Genomic DNA, 23,784 nt, shown 5'->3' with positions numbered 1-23,784 from the left:
AATTAATGACTTTGACAAAACAAAAACATTTTAAAGACTTGGATATAATCATATTTGTAGACATAAATAATCTGCTATCATATGTTATTAACACTGATGTTGTGAATTTGTTTGCAAATTCATCCACTTTGTTTTTAACGACTTTGAATTTATATTGCATTAGTATACTCTATTAATTAAAATGAATGAATATCGTTTATTTTTATAAAATAAAATTGTGTGATTTTGTTTCAAATATAAATTTACAATTGTTTTCTTCGGTAAAACTATAAATGATAAAATTATAAAACTATAAATGGTAAAACTATAAAATTATAAAACTATCGTTTATTTTCAAGATCCGTTTTTAAACTAGAAAACTATAAAATTAAAATGATATTAATGATAATTATAAATAGACTTTAATGTGATGAATCATTTTTAGAATCACAAAATGAATGCACTTTATAGCGTAAAAAGTTTGAGTGAATATGTGTTTTGGTCCTCAAATTTGTATGTTCCGATTAACTTCATCCTCATATTTTTTTTAAATAGATAAGACCCGTTGACACTAGTGTCAAAATAAAATCTGACACCGAATTCTAAGACCATCCACAATGCAGCACCTCGTTTAGATTCTTAAACGGATCTCGACTGTACTTGTCATTCGTTTTATAACTAATATTTAATAAGCAATTAATCTATCCAATTGCTTTTCTATCTGACCCACAAATGGCACCATTAAGCATAGTTGTGACACATCATTTTTACTATTGCTGCGATTTTTGTCATGTCACTCTTATTAATGTTGCTGGAAGAAACTGCCTATAGATGTAAAAGGAATGGTGTTTAGCATTACACATGTTTTGCTCTTTCCTATTACATTTGGTCTACTACTATATTTCTCAGATAGATTCGTTAACATTAGTGTTTTCTTAAAAGGTGCTGCCTTTCATAGATAATTTTTTTTTCACAGCTTCTTTCCTCATATTTCAAATGACGATTTAATTAGAGTTATTACTTTCTTCAAAATGAATGTCTCTTGGTCACTTTTCAAACCATTAACTAGTTACAAACTCGTGCTTTGCATGAGTTAAATTTGCAGATTTTATAGAAATTTCGTTCCAAGGAAGAAGTGAACAAATTGCAAAAAATAGTTGCATAGGCTTCTCATCTTCTTCAGGGACCAAAAACCTTTTCTTAGTTTAGGGTTTAAAGAACATAAATGGCGACCCATGCATGTTTGTGAGGACAATAGGAAAAAGAACACAAAGGACATTTTTGCAGAAATCCAGATGAACCACCTCTATTCGTTCCTTTCTTTGGTTCCCAACCGCCGAATCGAAATTCTAACCTTCGACAGTAGTGCTGGTCTCATTGTTATCAACTATAAAATTTATCCTCCTACTGGTTACCTGCAATTAGACAATAGTGATTCACTGCAATGCAACGCAATTGCAATGCCTAGCAAAGCTTTAAGGACAAAACAAATTTCCATGTATTTTGGTTCTAGGAAGCAACCAAAAACTACAAAAATCATGAGTAGGAGAAGAAAGAGTAACCATAACTCTTGACTCTTGTATCATTGTCCGGAGAATTTACCAAACAAAAAATTAATTTGATTGTTTTACCCATGTCTGTTGAAAGTTTACTTATGATATGACATTTTACAGGATTGTAGGTTGAATATGGCCATTTTTATAGACTTAAATATACATAGACTTCAACAGTCTTTTGCTGCATCAAAATAAGTATAGAACCTTTCAAATTGTGAGACAAAATTTAAAAAATGACTAAAATGTTTGATATTTTTCAATTTAAAGGACTAAATTGCTATTTCAACGAATAAAATGCCTATTTACTCATTTGGTTTGTGTAACAAACAGCAAAATATGTGACAGTTATACCACAGTTTGTGCATTTGGTTTTAACATAACTCTCATATTTAAAGCCATCTACAACACAACACTTTGATATGGGATAATCTGATAGATTTTTAGTGATATTGAGCAGCCTTGCTACATTTTTGTTCTGTTTAACTATGGTGCATTATTATGCAATGTTACATACAAAAAAAGAGGTCTATAAGCCAATATTTAAAGGACTAAAATGTTTGATATTTTTCATGCAATTTACTTTAAATTTATCATTTAAAGGACTAAAGTCTTATATATCAGAAATATCATCAAGACTGTTTCAAATTTATTTTAAATTTGATCAACAACTTACTAGGAAGGTTCCCTGTAAAACCTAAATTGGCCGGACCATTGATGACGGTAGCTCGAGAACAATTTTTTCATCAGGCTCACTCGGAATACTCCCAGGTGCAAAGGCTGAAGAATTATGAACAGCACCTTTATGACTAATATTTCAGATATGGTATATGAGATAGTTCTTTTAGCATTATTCTAATGGAAATAAGATTTACTCACTTTCACTTGCTACAAATGATTACAGGTTGAAATTTTTGTGTCATCACAATTATCTGAACCTCAATAATCATGCACTGCCTTTATAAAGAAGCAAAATCAACATCAGTCAACTTTTCAACTCAAACATAATTCCATTAAAGTTTTGATAATTATAGCCAAATAATTATAGTCAAACATAATCAATGGAACTACCAATTTGAACGAAAAAGGAGTAGCACGGAGTAAATTTCTAAGACAAATTTGACGTGCCAAATTTGTGTATAAACCTAAAATAACATTGAACAATTTGTTTCGATAAATATCCCTAGGAAGTATATCTCTGCTAAGAAATTAATGACAAAGCCATTTCGTATATATAAGCATAATAAACCTTTACCATTTTTGGCAAATCGGTTGAATTGCATATGTTTGTTGCTTGGAGGTATAAGATCAACTTGTTTGTTCAAACTCCACAGGAGTATAGCTGAAAGTAGATACCTACATTTACAGTTAATTTGAAAATGAGAGATGAAAAAATCAAAAAGAAGCAAAAGGAAATTAAGAGACAAGATAGGTCTGCATAAAGTATTCCTTAAATCTGTATTAAACTATAATCAGAAAATTGAATCACAACCAAGTAAAACATACTGAGATATAACATGTGTAATGGCTGCACCGTTGACACCCATGCGGAAAACAAAAATGAATAAGCGGATCTAGTTCTATTTAACAAAAATCAGAATTCTATCATTCAGCTCAAGGAAAGTACCAATTTGATAACATACAGTATACATAATCCACACATGACAACCAAGAGAAATTAAGAAAACATTTATGAAGTTCATATTATATCATTATCATATAGATATGGAAGAAAGGGATTTCTGTTACTCTAACATTTGTTGGCATTTATATCGTTTCCTTCCTACCAAAATGGCAAGGAACCATGCTTATGTAGTTGGGGCACAAGATCAGAATTATTTCTATTCTTATGTTTTGAATATTTTTCACTGTAACTTTTTGCATATGGAACATTTGTACAGGATTCTCGAGCACATCAAAATCTGAAAGGTATGGACTGATTTTGTTTCACTTGATCTGTACACAAAGTAGTAGAGATTCATTTCAATGAGATGAAATTTGGATTACTTTGTAAAATAGAAGAAACAGGAAGAATGCCTATTTTCCTAATTTTGGGACCATGCATGCGTTCTTGACTAGCATGTACCTTATTAATAGATTTCCAACTTCCTCTCTTATGTTTCAATGAGTCAAGGTTCCCTTAAACTCAGTCTCAGACCCACCTTCCTGTTTTGTATATGCTTTTACGCATCTGATCTCTGGTCATCATATCACTCTCATAACCATCCTTTTATTCCTCCTGTAGGCATCACACCACCTTCTCTAACTCTCAGTCCCAGGCAATTATTCTGCACTACAGCTTTAGTTAACTTTTAAGCTTAATGCAGTATTTTCTGAATTTGAGTACTAGAATGATTTGTATGCAAATGGTTAATTTTATTGCACCTAAAGAGACACTTATTTAATAGCCTGGTTGAAGGATGATACAGATCATATATTCAATTATTCGGAATATTTCTTGGACATTTTTTAAGACAAACCCTGGAAGCATGAATTTCTACAGGAGGGGACTACATTTATCAATGGTTTGCTATTTGTGATCCTATTATAACCTGTGTTGAACTATATTTGGTTTGAACTATATATCATTCCTTTTTTGCGGTGTTGGTGAGGGCGAGGAACCTTTATGAGCTTGAAGATCTTGTTGTTTTTTTTATTTACAAAAGCATTTTCTATTTTTAGCACACTGTTTTTTTATTATAGAAAACATTTTCTAATTATTACAGAAAATACCATCTTATTTTCACTTTGTCGCTTTTTTTTTTTAATTATAGAAAACTGCGAAAACATAATTGTTTTAGAAAAACTTAGTGTAAACATTCATATGTACCAACCAAAGAAACCAAGTGTAAAGTGTAAACGCGGTGGTATATTTGCAATCAGGAAGTTTAAGATATTCGATTAGGGTACGATACTAAGCCAGGATGTGTAATTGAAAGATTGTAATCAATTAGAGGGTCAATATAATTATTAGGCTATCAAACAAAAGGACAAGTCTAGGACATGTTTAGAAGGGATTGGAACTAAGAGAGACTAATCAACGATGTTTGCATGTTGGGACTTGCCATTTGTAAGTTGATTGGCAGCTATGGGGGGCACGGCATCACAGTTACTATTGTTTTATACAAAGTTAAGTGTTACTGATTTGGTGAATTGAATCAAAAGAAAGTTTGCCTCTTTTTTTACGTTCACTTGGACTGAAGCAGATGAGGTTGTCACTGATGAGTTGGCTGAAGAGTGATTTGATGGATTCTTCTTAGCTCAGTGATTTTCCAGAACTCATTGTGAATCAAAACATACAATGATTCAAGGTTGATAACACTTGTTAATTTAATCAAAGAAACAAGTTAAAGAGTTCCATAGGAGGGATGATTTTGAGGTAGCAAGTGCTGATAAGAACTTTGAGAGCACACCCAAGGAGCAAGTTAGTAGAGTAGATGTAAAAGCACATTATATATATCAATCATTATATTGTGCAGCAGCAGATGTAAAAGCACATTATATTCATATTCATAACCAACGCATGCTAGTAAAATATTTCCGTAGCGGCACAATTTAGACATTGCACAAAAAACTGCAGTAGCTTACGTATTGAGAATCTTAAAAACAGCACTTCATTTTCCAAAATGAGGCAACACCATGCTTAAAGGGATATCTGGGATATTTGGAAGTGAAATTGATGCACCACGCCTATAGCTGCTATGCCTGTGTCTTGGAAAGTAGAATTTGTAATCGTCGTTAGCTGAAATCGACGCATTCTGATATAGGAAAAAGTAATAGTGAAAACAGCGCAGTAACAATTTTCAATCTCTACAAACAAAGAAATCCAAATATAATAAAGAGGAAGGAGCTAATATCCACTGAGCTATAGAAAATTGACTAATCATGACTGCACATAATTCATCCTATAAGCCTATATCCTAGCAGCCATAGCAGATATTCAGCTAAAATGAAAGCATATTAATAAACAAAAGGAAAAATCTTGCATATCAAAACAGGCCAACACAACTAAAATAATATTTTAAGTACAACAACAACCAAGCATTATCCCACTAAGTGGAATCGACTACATCCATCAAATAAAAAATAAACACTACAACACGCAACTCACCACAAAGCGAACACGCTTCTCTTCTTGTATAACTAGTGTTGGAAACACGCTTCTCTTCTTCTATTCAATGATTTAAATATGTAATGAAGCTAGAAATTGCATCAAGCTAGCTCTCTGAGTTAAATAAATAATGATCTCATGCACAAGAATACCACTCACTCAATGATTGATATGTAGGTAAACATTAAACACCGACAATCTTAAACTATCATGCAATGAGCTAAACAAAATCTGAATAAGATGTCTATCAACACTAACACTCAACAAGGTGAGATATTTTAAGAATTGTAATTTTAGAATAGAGTTCAACTTGATATAAAACGTCTACACAGAGGAATAAAAGAAAGCTGACTCTAAAATCCTAGCTCTACATCTTCATCTCCTATAGTAATTGAGATCACCCTTTCACGTCATCATGATCTCTACGTAGGAAAAATAAAACACTCATTAACATGAGAATAAATGCCAAACTATAATACATGTGATGCACATATTCATATTCATGTTCCCCCGAAACTACAAGAGTGCGTGTTGAAAGAGGATCAAAAACAATTCTTTTTTAAATAAATAAACCCAATATGGACATCTTCAATACTATGTAACTCAACAGACAATAAACTGGACTCAAATTTTCTTTCACAATCTATTTGTCTCGGTTATAGATCATATATATATATATATATATATATATATATATAGGGTGGGGATATTTTGACTCCAAGAGTAAATGTAATATCTTACTCCAAATTTTGACCTTTAATTCTAATATTGGTTAATGGCTTAGATTAATTAATATGTTAAGCTTTAATTCCATTTTCTATTGTAGTCAACACTTATTACCACAAAATAACAAAACAATAGATGTCTTTTAATTGCATGATTTTTTTTCTTCTTCCATTATTTTTTTTTTTTGTTTCAAGCTAAAATATTTTGAGGGTTAAATTAAAATCCTTACCTTGAAATAAAAATTTCAAGATTCACTCATTCTATTCCTTCAAAAAATATATTTTGCCATTTAAAAAAAAAAAAAAACTCAATAGCAAGTTTAACGAGTTACTTCAAATCCACCGATCATTCGTTGGGTAAATTAAATATATTGTCTTTCATCTTCACTAAAAGTATATTTAAACAGAAAAAATCTTGAGGATCAAAACGAATTGGCTTCCCAAAGACCATGCATAGAACAATTTATTCAAGAAAGGGAAAAGATGCATGCTAGCTGAAGAAGAGGTCCACGCCTTGTTTCAATCATAGACACTGAAGAATATGATGATGATGATTATATGTTAGTCGATCAAGTGACAAATATTTTAACAGTTGAGATCCTGAAAAGTAAGAACTATATGTGTTCAGCCTTAAGGTCAACCAAAGGGAAGGACATCATTTCATTAGAAGATTGAACTAAATACACCTTTGACATAACGAAAGATGGCCATATATTTGATGTTATATTTTCATTCCTAATTATCAATTTTTAGTATGTTATATACACTATATTTTGCATCAAAACTATGACTTTACGCTATCTTTATAATATTTATTTTAATAAATTTTTTTAACAACATCGTAATTTGGATATCCAAAAACCGATTAAAGTTAAACCTCATAAAATTGAATCAGATTAGATAGAATTTTTTAAATCATCCAAATTAAAATGCGGGTATTTAAAACTATGACCTAAACCGCACGACGAACACCCTTACTATTTACTGGAATTTTGCATGCCGAGAATCAACGAGAACCCCTCGCCTAATGAGTACGAAGAGAAAGTTTAGAGGCACTGTAGAAGAAGGCATGGATTTATTAGAGATCAAGGTCAAAGACAACATTGGAGTTCATGGTCCATCAAAAAAATTCATCTCAAGAGATGAGAGATTAGAAGGCCATGGAAGCAAAACCCAAAGGCGATAGGCATAACTAGGACATATGAACGAATGCAACAAATGAAGTGTTACTTACTAAAGAAACAACAAACAATGTCGTTGATTGCTAAGGTCCATGACCAAGGTGGGAAGGATTTTTAATCGCATGAGGTGTTGAAGGATTTAGACGAGTCATTCCCAGCTGATACCTAAGTATTCCCCAACAAAGAAGTTGTCACCCCAGATGAGTCAATCACGACTAATTAAGAAACAATGGATGTCCATACAAATATTATTAATACACCAATGCTATGTGATCATGACCCATAACTAATAAGTGAAAATGTCTCTAATATTCCAACTTGTCCAGAGATAGTCGAGTACAAAAATATAGTTGCATCAGTTGACTTCCTAAAGTGGGTGACGAGGAGTATGATGATTGACCATAATACCAAGAGGATCGGTAACACCTCATCGTATGATGTTTAGATATGTTTGTAGGTCATTTTTAATAAGCATTTGAAGACAATTCATAGGATTTTTAGATTATTTGCTCATGGTTTAAGACATATTTTGTATTATTTTCATTTGAGTCGTTGTAATCCGGTTTCTTCTCTAACTATACAACTTCATAAGTGTTTTGAATCTTTTTATTGATAAATTATGTAATTCCGCAAAACAAGACATCTCATGGAAGACATCTCTACACGCATTCTGTGCAGGTAAAATTGGATTTATGCGGATTTCTACTTAGTGGACTGGGAGAAAAAACTCATAATTATATATAATTTAAACACAACTGAAAAAATATCTATAGATAGAGTTCATTTCAATTGGAAACTTGGCGGTTCAAGGAAATGAGACCATCAGGAGTATCAAAGAGGGGTGACTTTAAATATATGAAAACTCTAAATGCAACTATCTTATTGGACTCAAAAGGGAGATCGTTTTGAAACATTGTGCTCAATTTAGCTAAGTCCTCCTCAAAAAAGAAAAATGATTTGATGAAGAAGAACCAACATCAACAAAATACCTTTTCATTTATCCATCTAGGACTCGAACTTGGGAAGAATGTGACTGAGATAGAAAGGTGATATGTTTTGATTTTTGAGTTACGAATTCCTCCAAAGAATGAGTAAACAAACACTCTCCAAGAGAGATAAGGGATTCCATAATAGATTTGCTAAAGGAGGAAAAAAACTACCTTCATAATAGAGATCTAAGAAAAGTTATAGCTGGAAGTTTTCCCTTTTCGCACATCATAAATGTTGTTTGTTGCGCTTCCTCTGATCTTCATTCTTTGGATCGATACCCTTCTTCCCTAAAAAATCTAGGAGTTATGGAAAGCTCACTTACAAAAGGAAAACATGGTAAGATTCATTTTCTTATAGGTTGGATATGTAGTCAAATTTTACATCAAAAGGAAGAAAAGGAGTCCCATATGTATTTTTTTTTTCTTCTAAAAACCTACAAAGAGGAACATTTCTTATAGGTTTTCCCAAATCTGAATTTGTTCATCCTTCTAGAAACTCTCTATATGCCGCACGAAAGGACTTTCCTTCTTAACCTAAAAGGAAGAAGCAAAAAATAGTTATATGAAAAGGTTAATATATGAGAAAGACTAATGTGAATAGTGATTTTACCTCGACAAAAGTGGTAATGTGAAAATCTGTCCCTGCTTTACATTGTGAACAACACAAGGCCTGGTGGCAAATAAATTTCAACAATTGGAGGTTTATTGTACTTGATATCAAGCTTAAAGTAAGAGTAGGTCATATATTGGTAACTGCGTCGCATCATCTCATCATCCGAGGGAAACTCGTGCATTACCTGCAAAATTAGTTGAGCAAAGGTTTATAACTACATGCCACATTGTTTGGCTAATAGGCAATATTTTCACTATGAATACTCTGTTTATACACTATAATTAACACATCCAATCAATCAAACAAACCAATTGCACATTTTTATCCTTTTATCTTTCAGCTTTTGTCTTCATTTTTTATGCATTTCTTAGTGTAGTTCAAACAACCCAAAAACAACCATACCAAACTCTCTATTGGAGAAGTTAGGGAACCCACAACATAAGGACATAATTACTCCCTTATCGTCAATCACTTGAAACAAGGAGAATCACAATTGAGGACACTTAACCGAACTCGGCTAAATTCTTGCCCCATCAACAATTCTCAAATGTGTTTTTCGTTGGTCGATTTAGTATATAAAATTATTAACAAAATAAACACTAGAGATGCGGTTGCAATTTCGTTACAATTAAAGATAATAGTTACAACATCCTACACATTTAGATACCATAATAGTTTTTTTTTTTTTTTTTTTTTTTTTTTAAAGAAAGATAGAGAGCAAAATAGTTATTTGTCAAAACAAATTCTTTTTATTCTTTATGCTCAATTTATTTCTCTTAATATTAGACAAGCAATAACATTCAAAATATTCATGTCAGCATACGAAATTTATTAATCACGCAACACATGAACATTTAAATTTTTCATATCACATATTCAGAAGATGAGAATATTTATTCACATTACATGTCTACACAAAAAATTCACATTATAAAAATAAAATAAGATAAGATAAGATCAATACAAAATTAAGGTGTTTCTGCCAGATAATAAAATGTAGTAAATTCGTTGCATCTTATGCCACACCAAACTAGAAAAACGGTGATTAATATCCAGCTAATCACAGTTTTCAAATCATTCAATTCTTTCCCATTATGACACATATATACCTATGGATTTTCTTATAACCAAATGTTAACAATATTAGCAATTATGTTAGTTCTCTCCTATCAAATCGTGGATCTTTTGTTTGAAACTCCCTCAACATCTCTTAGTTTATCAACCAAACTACCTACACGATACATATACATGTAGATTTAATTAAAATCAAATAAGTATAGATTAATGTTAATAACACTCTTTCTTGAATACATTATTTAATACTTACTTTTTTATTGGTTTAAATCATTATGGATTTACACGTTAAAAATTGAACATACATAAAGTGGTGGGATATACATTGATTTTATCCAATAAAAGAGTAGTTGCTAAAAAAAGTGTTGAAAAATGAATGATACTAGCATTCCTCATCAAGTATAAGATATATTTATGCAAACATTCAATCAAATTATTTTACAATGTCATCTATTAAATTACTTCATAAAATATCTCTACAAATATATTTGGCATGATTTAATTGGAAACATGTGTACAATAAATAAAATTAATCCGATCATATACCATATATCTTTTTTTTTTTAAGGAATATACCATATATCTATGAGTTGTGTTATTTGAACAACCATTTATATGATAACTTTTGGGGCAACCATAAGTTTACAAAAAAAAAATTGAGTAACGACACAAAAATCAAAACAATAGAGAAAAAAAAGTAAAAATAGAATATGAATATGAGATAAAAAAATTAACACAAAAATTATCAGAAAATTGTTGTACAAATATTATATTATTATGGGTAGGCATGAGAATAGGCCAGGCCGGCCCACGGCCTAGCCTACGACAGACCAAGTCAGACTTTTTTTTTTTTTAAATAGGCAAGGCCCAGGATTTTTTAGAAGTCTATTTAGCTTAAAAGGTCAGGCCACAAGCTATTAGAAAAGCCTTTTAGGCCTATTAGGCCGACCTACTTATGTAAATATGAATAATATTATTGATTATATATTATATACTCTACTTTGAATTAAATTATAAATTTGTCAACCTTTAAAAAAATTGACAAAAAAAATTTTAAAATAATTAGTTTACATTATTTTATCGCATATTTAAGTGTATTATTATAAATTAGAATTGAAATATGAAATAATATATAGTAAAGTTCTCTAAAACTTCATGTTAAATATCGAAAGAGAGTTTAATATCATTGATTTATTAGTTCGCTAGTCTATTTAACCTTGAATCACATTACTTATTTAAAGATGTTCATATGAAATAGACATTTAAACAGGCTAGCAGACCTAATCAAACTTTCATAAGACTAGACTCAGGCTTAAATAATAAGCATATAATAAACCACAAACTAGATTTAAGCATCACAAAAATTTGACAGATCAAACTTAAATCTTACAAAACGTAACTCGACCTAGTCTATTCACATCCTTAGTTTCGGAGAGCTAGGTGACATAAGTGTTTCATGCCATTAGAATTAATTTTTCTATTTGGAAGTGTGCATATGAGTAGACATATCAAATGGCTTCTGGTAGAGAGAATGGTGCACATGGGAGAGTAGCTAAGGCCTGAGGAAGGAGGAATGAGAGGATTTGAGAAAAAGTGAAGTCCCATGTTAATCATTTAATTGCGGCTGAGAGGAGATGGACCCTACTTCAATATTGTTGTGTCATCTTTCTATGTGCTATTTGATGGAGAAAAAGGGAAAAGAGATAAACAAAGAATATACCTTGGCACTTATTATGCTATACTTTTCACCTTCCCTTATTTTATTTTTGATGTGGTGATGTACTCTACTCTATCCATTGAGTACACCCTCCCTCTTCTGTGGTCCATTTTGTTTTCTATTGAACTCAAATGTTTTATTTTTATAATTTTAGAACATACATTCTGTAAGGTGAAAAAAATCTATTTTATTATTATTAACTTTTTATCTCCTCTAAAACACCATTTTTTACAAGTAAAAAAAAAACTAAATTGCTATATAGTGCAACCAATTGATTTTAATTCAACTAATTAATAAGCTTAACTGTCTCTATGAATTTAACTCAATTGATAAAGACAAAACATAATATATGCAAAGTTCAGTGTTCGAATCCCAAACACCAAAAAAAAAATTAATAAGTTCAACTATTGTAACCCAAACAAAAAATAAGCTCAACCAAATATTAAACATTTGTTAGAACCTAAATTTGTTTTTTGACCAAGCTTTACAAAGTTATTTTTATTGGGAATCCAAGAATCAATAAAAAGGTTGTTATCTTGTGAAAACGCTTATATTATATCATATCTTTAACCGACTCTCTTATTAGATTTACGAGGTTATTTTTATTGGAAATTCGAAAATCAACAAAAAAGTTGTTATTGTGTAAAAACGCTTATATTATATCATATCTTTAACTGATTCTCTTATTAGATTTGTCGCTATTATATCGTAATTATCAAACATATCTTATAAAAAACAAAAATATTTTTTTTTGTTGATAGGGAAGACAAAAACAAATTATGCAAAAATACAAAAAACAGAAGAAGACCAATTTTATTATTTGTATTCTTGTTAACTTTTTGCTTTTTAAAACCGAAACTATAGGAAGTGGGTGTGTGTTAATCACCGCCATGCCACACACCGCATGATTAGATACCTAATCTCATCCGAATAACTAATAAGCCAGTTTTTCACAAACTTTAAATTCTTTTTTAAAATAATTTCAAAACACAACAAGCAAAACAAGTATCAATTCATGTGATTATAAAATTCAATACTTTACCTTATGACCCTTTTTTAATCATACATGTCGCATGAGATGTCAGGTAGCATTTTTTTATATTTACTATGCTAGTAGTTTAACAAAATTAAACCTATCAGAATTCAAAACCCACATTGAAAAGTCAAATTCAAGAATTAGTTGATAAATTGTCACACACCTTAATTGCCTATACACTACTATTGAATATCATAAATAAACCTTTGGCTTCATAAAACCACAAATTTTTTGTTACTTAACAAATCAAATTAAACCTATCAAAATTTAAAACCCATAGTGAAGTCAAATTTCCAGAATTATTTGATGAATTGTTATACACCTTGATGATCTATACACCATTGGATTATATGTCATAAATAAACATTTGGCTTCATAAAAGCAAAAAATTGGTCCATTTAATATCAAATATTTGATTAACATCTCATTCATGAAAACGTGAAAAACGAATATCCAGCTTTCTTGCCCATTATACCATTATCTAATTGTAGGTTTCGTTGTCATCAATTTACTAATCTTCCCTTGTTTGAAAAAACACGTTTTTTTTTACCATCAAATTTTCAAAATACCTTAATTATATTCATAAAATTGGAAAATTAACAAATATACACGATTACTTTTTTAAAATAGATGAATGGCAAATAAACATTGAAACTCATACATACAAATAAAATGGTCAGAGTTCAAATATCGATCATGACGTCTAATATAATAATTTCGACATTTTTATCAATTAAGATAAGACTTGTGGACATACACAATTAATTTTCTAAGAAATGGTTTTTTTATTCATAGGAAATAAAATAAAAAATATATAATATAATGATAAGATAATGTCAACATTATTTTTTGTGAAATCTGTTTGACCCATGTCAAATAATTTGTCTTTTGATTCATGAAACCAACTACATATTTTTTTTGAAGGGATTAAATCCATTGCATGAGAAACCCAAAAAGGTACTTCGTTTTTTATTTATTTATATTCTAAACTTCAAAATTGGATTTTCTACTTCTGTCCTTAACTAATAACTTTTGCGTATTATAAATTTATTGTTATTAAAAAAAATAACTTTTGGTATTATAATAAATTTAACAAATTAGTAAAATACAACAACTACCTAAAAACTTTTCAAAAATTATTTATTACCTAATTTTTTGGAGGAAAAAAAAAGTTGAGTCAAAAATAATTATTACCTAAAAATTTGCAAAAACATAAATGTATAAGTAATATTTAAAAATGATGATGGACCGTCTATAAGGCCTAACTCAATTGATTATATCAAAATTGTTAAACTGAACACTTTAATTAAGATATTGTAGTTATATATGTGCGCTTTGATAATGTTTATTGGTTTCCACCTTACTTATAATTAAAAAAAAAAAAAATGTAGTTTATAAGTTCCAAATCAATTTACAACGTCAATATAGATTGAATAAAAAATGCATCCAAAATCTTGCGGTTAAGTGTGTAAGTTTTAGACAATATTCTTTTTTTTTTTTTAAGAAAGGTTTAGTTGATGTTTATCGCTTCGTCTACGAAGCAAAACAAAATATTTATAAATAGAAAAAAATAAAAAAAGTAAAATTTAAAAAATTAGAAAAATAATTTTTTGTTACTTAAAATTAAAAAATTGCATAACTGATGAAATATTTTCTCCAATGAAAGACACGATCCTCTCTTTTTCATTCATATAATCATATTTTTCATTCATTCTTTCTCTTCTTCCCTCATACATACTCTTTCTCTTTTCTCTCTCTTTTCTTTTCTCCTCTTCTTCTCCGATCCTTCATCAATTCTCATCAATTCTCTCCCCCTTCGCTTTCTCTCTCCGGTAATTCAATTCTCCCATAACAAATTTTCAATTTTTCATCTTCAATTTTCTAGGGTTAAATTACCCCCATTTGTGTTTTATCATGAAATTTAACAACTTGCATTCTTGGGTTGCGACCACATTCGTTTGATTATGATTTCTCACATTTTTCTTTCAACCCCAGTAATAAAGTTTGTATTTTTAATTAATTTAAAAAATTTAATTTTTGTGATATTTTTTTTAACAGAGTTGGTTTTGGGATTGTGTTCCTCGTATGTTATTTTGATCTCTGTTACTCACAAGTTGCAAGCTCTTGTTTTTGATGATAACAAGGTACGGTTTTGTTATGTGTTCTTTTATTGGTGTTTGGTCGGTGATGGTTTTTGGGTGGTTGATATATGTGTTATGTATGTACTTTCTTGCTGGATTGTAAACCTGAAAAATAATGGTTAAAGAAGAATAAAAAAAGATTATTTTTTGTTTATGTGATTGTTGAATTTTTTGGTGTTAACCTTCTGGTTATAATCCGGAGTTTGATCAGGAGATAAGGAAAACATGATCAGAGATTGTTTTAGCCAGGTACCAAACTTCAGTATCTCGATATAGCGACGTTAATGAAGCTCATTAATCAGTTGAGACGAAGGTTTTGTTCAATGTATTTGTTGATCATGGGCTATGAAATTCATTACTTTGAACTTCACATAATTTGATGATTTATAAGGTGTCATTTTGTTAATGCTTGGAGGGATTTTATAAAGTGTGACTGATTTTGACTTGAAAGAATTTTTTTGTTGGTTTTCTATGTTTGAAATTGGAATGCTGCATGTTGATTCAATTTTGCTGTCTCTCTATGAAGCTGCATGTTGCATGTTTATTTAATGTATCATAAATTATTTCTGTTATGTATCATAATGATTCAATTGGAACTGGTTAGCTGTTAATGATTAATGGTGATATGAAAAGTTAGATTGTGATTATATGCTTCATCTTTTGCTGGATGTATAACGATTTTCTGTTATTATGACTATTTGGATTGTAGTTTTTTTTTTTCCTTATGTGATTGGCTGATTTTATGCTTTTTTGGTGCTTCATTGAATATCAGGATTAACTTGCAACAACAAATACCTAAATTATGGATCAGATGACAGATTCGGATAGGGATCAACAACGGCAAGGCTATTTTCATTCCGAACCGTGTGTTGTTTTGAGAGGTCCCAGCGTCGGACATCCTAATATCCGCTCAGTGGTGACTGCTTCAGGGAACACATCTAATGTTGATTCTCACTATTTACCAGATGCTTATGACAATGCTAGGGTGTATGGGATTGCACAATTCAACGGCATTCCACCTCAACATAATCTTGAGATGGGCGTTGCAACTGCAGGCAACATATATTATTCTGGCATGAATCCTTCTTCAAGTACCGGTGTTTTCCCTTTGCCTCATAGAGCCTCCGATCAGTTGCCAGGTTCAAGCACATTTGCAATTTCCGGAGTTTCCTTAGATAATTTCGGAAGAAGCAATGGTTTCATGGATGACGCTAGAGGTCCGTACAAAAGGAAAGTTGCTGAAGGGATTAGAGGAAACCACCAACATTTTAATGCTTCAACTAGTTCTTCTATTGCTCCACCAAATGCAAGGCACGCTGATGGGGTTGCTATGATGGATACTGCGCCATTGCCATTCCATGTCCCTTCACTTGTTGGAGTAGGACCACATGGTGGTGCGTGGAGTAGGTCAGGTGAGTCTATTATGGTGCATGACCATAATCATTTGATTCACGGAAATTATTTGGGACAGCACTATCCACCAGCGGCTCCTCCGTGGTTGGACCAGCAAGTGAATAGCAATAGCAATGATGGCCATACTACAGCCTGGAATCCGTCTGTGCCAATACCTTATATTCAAGGTAAAGATGGATTTTTTTTGTTGTTGTTTTAAGTTTCTGCTTTTAGTGATTTGTTTTCATTACTTGGATGTTCTTTAAGTGTGTAATTTGTGACAACATGTAAGAAGCTCTTTTCAGGCATCCTAATGAAAAGTGGAAACTACAGCTTCTTGGATGTGGTAGTCTCAACCAAGCAATACATTAATGAAACACCTTGTTGTCTTTGTTGATATATGTGTGAATATTTTTGTTTGTTTGTGTGATGTGCCTTCCATTGTGTAAATTAATGCTAGACAATGCACTCACATTTCTTTGAATTTGTTACGTTGGTTATGAATTTAGTTATTCTGACTATCTGTGTATTATTCTTCAGCACCAAATATTAATGGAAGTTCATTAGAGAGTGCAAATATGGGTTTGCAGAGGTATCACGACACAGCTGGTAACCGAAATGTCCTGAGGTTTCCTCCTCCGCCTCCTCCTGTCAATCAACAGCACCCTAATTATCATCATCCAACTCTCCCTATGCAAGGAATAAGAGGTCACAATATCAGCTTTCATCCTCCAGTAACTGCAGCTTCATTTAGAGTTCCACCAAATCCTCCACGCGGTTCTGTGATCCCTCCACAGACTGGTTTTGAGGTAGGTCCTAGGCATATTGTCCCTGCACCATCAACAGGCTTCCGGATTTTCCGACCTCATAGGCTCATGCCAGAGATACCTCTCGGACATCGAAGTCTACCTCCTGTGGGCTTCTTCCAAGTTGATGTAATATTTCCAATGTCTCTTCACATGTTTCCTCCAAATGCTTTTATGCACATGTTACAAATACATTAATTTTGTTATCAATGAAACTTCATTTGTATAGGATGTTGCTTTAATTGATGAAGTGGGAAATCTGATTGACCATCACCGAGATATGCGCTTGGACATAGAGGATATGTCTTATGAGGTAAGTGCATAGATATTTAAATTGTAATTTGCTTTCAAGGCAGACATGTGTGAAGTCTAGTATAATCTAATTTTAGAGGTTATAGAAAACTTGTTTGGATTGGTTTGTTTGAACTTATCTATCAGCATAGGCACTTGTGAGGTTGTTTAGGAAAGCTTAAGGTAACAACTAATGACATGTCCATTTGTTGTTTTCAGCTTATTTCCACAATCTATCTAGGATAGCTTATGCAAACAACTTATAAATTATATAAAAATAGTCTGATTTTATTTTATCTTTTGATATAGAAATAGCTTATACATAATACTTATATGATAAGCGCTTAATTTGCCTGTATATCCAAATAAGCCTTACACTTGAAATTTGACTCCAGGATCTTCTTGCATTGGGTGAGAGGATAGGCAGTGTAAACACTGGTTTATCTGAGGAGACAATTGAAACTCAACTGAAGTCTAAAGTTTATTCAACGAAAGCCACTGATATTAATCTTGAGGAGGCAGCTTCTGACGATCAGGAATCTGATTCTTGCATAATATGTCAGGTACAATCTTGTAGCAACATGTTTCATACTTCCATTCTATAATTTTGTACTTGATGTTTCTCATTCCAACTTTTTGGGGTAGTTCTTTCTCTGATGTAATTGTGTACCTGTATATAATTCCACAGGAGGAATTTAAGAACAAAGAGAAGATTGGGATACTTCGGTGTGAGCATGAATATCACGCCGAATGCTTAACAAAATGGTTGCTTGTCAAGAATGTCTGTCCGATATGCAAATCAGAAGCATTGGCTCCTGGAAGCAAAGATGCATAGGAAAGGAATCAAAGAATTCCTTTTCTTCTTGCCTATATATCCATCCTTCTTGGATAATTTATTTTTGGACAGAATTCATATTTTGTTATGTAATGTATGTATATGTACATGCACATAATATAGACAGTTCTCCCCTGCCCAACTCATTTAATCTGGGCACCAGAACTTTGTATCTATCAAACTTGTACAGGCTTTGTTCTGTTGGATGTATTTACTTTGGGTAATTATATCAGTACGTTCTTTCATTTATTATTTTGATTTGTTTTGGTTGAAGCTCTCATAATGTTCCATGTGTTTTACATGGAAAATATTCCCTTCATGTGGTATTGAATGCTTGGAACCATTTAGTTCATGAATTTTTCATGTTGGTTTCATGGATTATTATGGTTCATCTAGTTTGAATTGTGATTTTGCTAATTCATTTGTTTGGTCACTCACTTTTAAAAATTAAGCAAATACATTCTTACTTAAACTATTTTTATAACCAAAGCCTTTTAATTTTCTAATTAATTGTTTGGGAGTTTTTAATAGGTTTAGATGGAGTCAGGATACGGATACGTAGTATGGATGTGATAGGATACGAGTAAACATGTAATTTTCAAAATATACATGAAAGAAATGTGTGTTGATCATTTTCCATTAATATATAAAGTTCACGATTTGCAAATACTAATCCATGTGACCAAAATACAAAAGCATAGAGTTTTCGCATAAGTCATAATATATTTTCATTCATATGTTAAAATATCATTATTAAAAGAACTCAAACCAAATTTTATCTAATGTTAACTTATTAAGTTTCCTTCTCTTCCATTACCATCATCTATAAAAAAATCATGATTTTTAGTCTAAATCATCAGGAGATAACTCTTGATTCAAAAAGTCTAATGCCATCTTGAATTCATGAACTATGTACATCTCAATGATTTTTCATGACTTTGTCTAACCTTTATTGGACACTTCATATTTTTTAAGATATATATCCTTTTGTATCCATGAAATATTTTATAAGTATCCTATAAAATATTTTTGAAAAATTAAATAAGTTAATTCAAAATACTTCTGAAATATGTATTCATAAGTACACAATGAGTATGAGTATAGGATTTTAGATGCATATACGTCTTCATTTTAGAGTATATAGGATTTTAGATATCATTAATTTCTAAATGTTTAAAAGTTGGATATTTAGCGAAAACTTAATGTTAAATTTAATTTAATTTTCAAATTTGAGATTAGGGTTCGTAGAGAGAGAATGCTATGCTTGGATGTTTATTTAATGGAAATTGATATTTTGATAGGTGAACTTTGAGTATAAGTTGCAAACTAATTTAAGAATGAAGACTTATTTTAGTCCCAAAATAAAATTGTAAAATTCAATTTAGTTAATAAGAAAAAAAAATTAACTTTTAATCTCCAAAAAATAATAATAGTTTGGGTTCAACTTAATCCTCATAACATGAGCAAGTTGGCAATTGTTGACAGTAGTTAAAAGAGAATTTTTTTTGAAGGATTAAAAGAGAAATTTTTGTCCCTACACCAAATAAAGTCAAATAAATAACCTTTTCATCAAACTCATTTAAGTTGGTCTTATGATTTTGGATTGAGACCTTGAAAAAACAAAACCTTTTCATCAATAAATCATTCATTTATATTGTTTTTCTTCTTTAACATTTAATTAAGAGCAAATTGCACTCAGCTCCCCTAAAATTTTATTAAAAAACATTCACACCCCCTTTAATTTGGAAAAAACATTCACCTCCCTTAATTATTGCATGAGTAAAAAACAAATTGGCAAATCATCTTAGAGTACCAGCGGCATGAAGAGAAAACGTTAATCAAACTAAAGGGGGTGTTAACAGTTTAAAAATGTCGACACCATATAAAAAATTTAGTACAAATAATGTACCAAAAATAAGGTTACATATTAATTATTTGATGTTACAATTATATACATGTAGATGGCGGTTGTTTAAAAGCACAAAAAATGAGAGATTTATTGAAAAGGCTAAAACATGGTTTTAGTCCCTGCAAATATGTCTCGTTTTAGTCCTTGTAAAAAAAAATTGTTTTTGGTCCCTGCAGGGACTATTTTCAAAAACAAAAAATTTTGCAGGGACCTTTTTAAAAAACAAAATATTTTGCAGGGACCAAAAACTACAAAATGGGTTCAGTCATCACGTGCCACGTATGCAAATCATCACAAAAATGGGGTCAGGGACCATTTTCAAAAACAAAAAAATTTGCAAGGACCAAAAACAATTTTTTTTTTACAGGGATTAAAACCAAAACGAGGCATATTTGCAGAAACTAAAACCATATTTTAGCCTATTGAAAAAGAACTTCTATTTTTGTTGAACGGAAATAAATAGGAAATAGTACTGAATCCATCTAAGAGATGAAGTATAAGCAGTACACAAGCCACCTGAACAAAAGAAAAAACACTCAACTAGATGATGACCTCAAAGACAAACTTATTTCCTAAGGATATAGTGTAACGTGTTTACACACCATTCATAAAATAAACATGAAGTTGATATTTGCAATGAAATCCATACAATTGTTCCATATGTTTATGATCTTCCAAGGGACCAAGGAAGCAGACTTGAATGCTAAGACTGCAAGCTTTTAAAAAATTTCCAGCCATAAATGAGTGTAGTTCCTGTGTTTAGCAACTTTTAAAGATCTCATTACACCAGAAATTTCAGCAACTAAAGAGTTCCCCATACCTAGTCACCAAAAAAAGTACAATGTCAGATCATAGGTGTATCAACAATAGACACCAAAATAAAAAGTACCGAACAAGAAGACTACAACCTGACACCTACACAAAGCAAATGGTGCAGCCACTGGTCATGATAACTAAAAACAAAGGTTTGCAAATTTGCTTTTAGCCATTGGAAAGAGAGCGGTTTAACCTTGTCGGCTAAGGTCTGATAATCTGTAATCTTCTGATGAAAAACCCTACTATTCCGTTCCTTCCAAATAACTCAGACACAAGCCATCCATATTAGCTGAAGAAAAGAATAAGACGAACGTGGTAACCCCGCCAGATGGCCAAAGTGAGTGAAATGATCCCGACAGCTACCAGGAGCAACAAAAGAGAGACGTAGCCACTGCAACACCGCGGACCACACGCTGCTAAAAGTGTCGCAACGAAAGAGAAGGTGATCCGCGGTCTCCCGTGAGACGCATCCTCCCACACAAGTATTGTCTTCCGCAGTGAGTATGTGCCGCCATACTGAGTTATCTTTGGTAGGCAGTCGGTTGTGAAGAAGTCTCCAAACAAACAAAGAAACCTTAAGAATGACTTGCTTATGCTTATTTTTGAATCTAGCAGCATTTCTATATTGCGAAATAACATTCAAGATTGTTGTTGGTGATATTAAAAAAAATATAGACAACTTGCAAGTATAGATATATGTTCAGTTTTTTTTCCTTTATCATTTAAAAAATATAATAAATTAGATAAGTATATTTATACTTATTTTTCTAGAGAAATAACATTTTCCATTATACAATAAAATAACTTTTCTATAATAAAGATTGTTGTTGGTGATATTAAAAAAAAAATTAGATAGATTATATTTTTTTTTGTTATATTGTTGGTGTCATTAAAATAGATAATTATGGTTAGTTTAGTTTGTTATAACTTGAAAGCAACAAACATTTATATTTTTAGTTTTTATCAAAATTAAAATTTAATAAAAAAAATACCGTTCATAATATTCAAACGTTAGCGTAATAAAAAGGGCGGAAATACTTTTTTCTTTATTACAAACATAAAGTTTTTGGTAGAAGTTAGAACACTCATCTCATACTCATTTTGATGCAAAAGAAAAGCATAAATCAACTAAGAAAACGAAAATCGTACAACAACAAATATTATCGAATGTTTTTGTATATAGATTTCGTTTTCAAAATCAACTTAAATCATATCGAATTATATATAGATTTCGTTTTCAAAATCAACCAAACTGAACCAAAATGTTCATATTTATGTATATCATTTGTAAATTTCAAAGTTACTATTTTTTTATCAATTAAACTATTATTTTTATTACTACTTCCCACCATATACATGATATCTTTCCTACAATAATATTTAACATTAGTGGCGGAAACATTTCGTCACTAATGCACAAAATCCCTCAATAATGTACATTTCTGGCGGATCACTAGCAAAAAATTTCCGTAAGTAATAGTATGGTTGGTGATAATAATCCGTCATATTATATGTTTAGGGTCATTTTACAGTTCTCTGAGTCATTTTTAAATTTGTTTTACTACAGTTTAGTAAGAAGTGAAAAATTAGCATTGTGTTGAAAATAGGCAAAAAAACTTAAAATCGGCTCGAATTAGCATTTTACTAGAGTTTAGTCGTGCTATTCTTTTCACAAGATTGGGGTATTGCCATCACGGACGTTATGGGGAAAAGAAATGGAAAAAAGAGTGAAAGAACACTAGTGAGGCATGCTGATCTCTACATGTTATTTGTGCGGTGTTTTAATCATATATGAAGTTGTAGGACTCATAATGGAGATAGGCCAGTGGAATATGAAATTTCACATCCATATCCAACACTTTCATGCAGACACCAAAGTCCAATTTAACTTACAAAAGGATGAAAAATGCAATTTTCGTGAGGCAGAGGAAAGTCACGCAATGTGCAGGCTAGTGCCTCGTGCGCGATGCGCGCATTCATTTCCTGAAAAAGTGGAATATACAAATTCTATAGAACGGACACGATCAAAATTGAGTTGAGGATAAAAAAATACACAGAAAAGGGTCAGAAATTCATTCTCAAATGTAGTGAAGGATAGAAAAACAACTTGGAAACAAGATTCCACCAACCTCTTCATCATCTGTTCATGTGTAATTTCTTAATCTTGTAGCCATGTCTCTTTTGATTATGAGTAGTTAGATTTCTTTGATTATGTCATATAGATGAACTGCTTCCTAGCTATTTGAACCATGTGATCTGATCTGACCGAGCACTTCTTTATGCAATTGATATTTTAGTATTGAGAAATGATATTTGTACAACCACTTTCTGACAATTTTTTGACAACTTTCTCTCTCATACTCACATTATACTCTTATTATGTCTCTTCCTTTTTCTCTCTCCATTGTTTTTGACCAATGAAAAGAGAAAAGAAAAAAAAAGTTGTTATATTTGATTGTTCAAATAACACACTCTTTAATATTATTCGGTTATTATTTGTTTTTAATGTTTTTTTATGTGTCTTGAATGTTCATAAATTGATGTATGTGTTGGATGACTATTAACCATAGCTTTTACAACATGATCTAAGATAATTGTTCAATTTGTAATAATTTA

At 31.2% G+C, this 23,784-nt stretch overlaps 1 protein-coding gene across 1 annotated transcript; it reads left to right on the top strand.

The window, feature by feature from the left end:
• Positions 1-14,659: 14,659 nt before the first annotated feature.
• Positions 14,660-18,695, top strand: LOC25487280 (probable E3 ubiquitin-protein ligase ZFP1). The gene is made up of 7 exons (XM_013609169.3): positions 14,660-14,810; positions 15,037-15,122; positions 15,892-16,699; positions 17,052-17,446; positions 17,547-17,630; positions 18,004-18,171; positions 18,297-18,695. Exons 3-7 carry the CDS (start codon positions 15,922-15,924, stop codon positions 18,441-18,443), a joined length of 1,572 nt encoding a protein of 523 aa, XP_013464623.1. The 5' UTR covers positions 14,660-14,810; positions 15,037-15,122; positions 15,892-15,921; the 3' UTR covers positions 18,444-18,695.
• The last annotated feature ends 5,089 nt before the right edge of the window (positions 18,696-23,784 follow it).

The sequence above is a fragment of the Medicago truncatula genome, chromosome 2, assembly GCF_003473485.1.
Source record: "Medicago truncatula cultivar Jemalong A17 chromosome 2, MtrunA17r5.0-ANR, whole genome shotgun sequence".
Lineage (NCBI taxonomy): Eukaryota > Viridiplantae > Streptophyta > Magnoliopsida > Fabales > Fabaceae > Medicago > Medicago truncatula.
The sequence above is the reverse complement of the archived record's forward strand: the minus strand, read 5'-3'. Positions and strand labels throughout refer to the sequence as shown.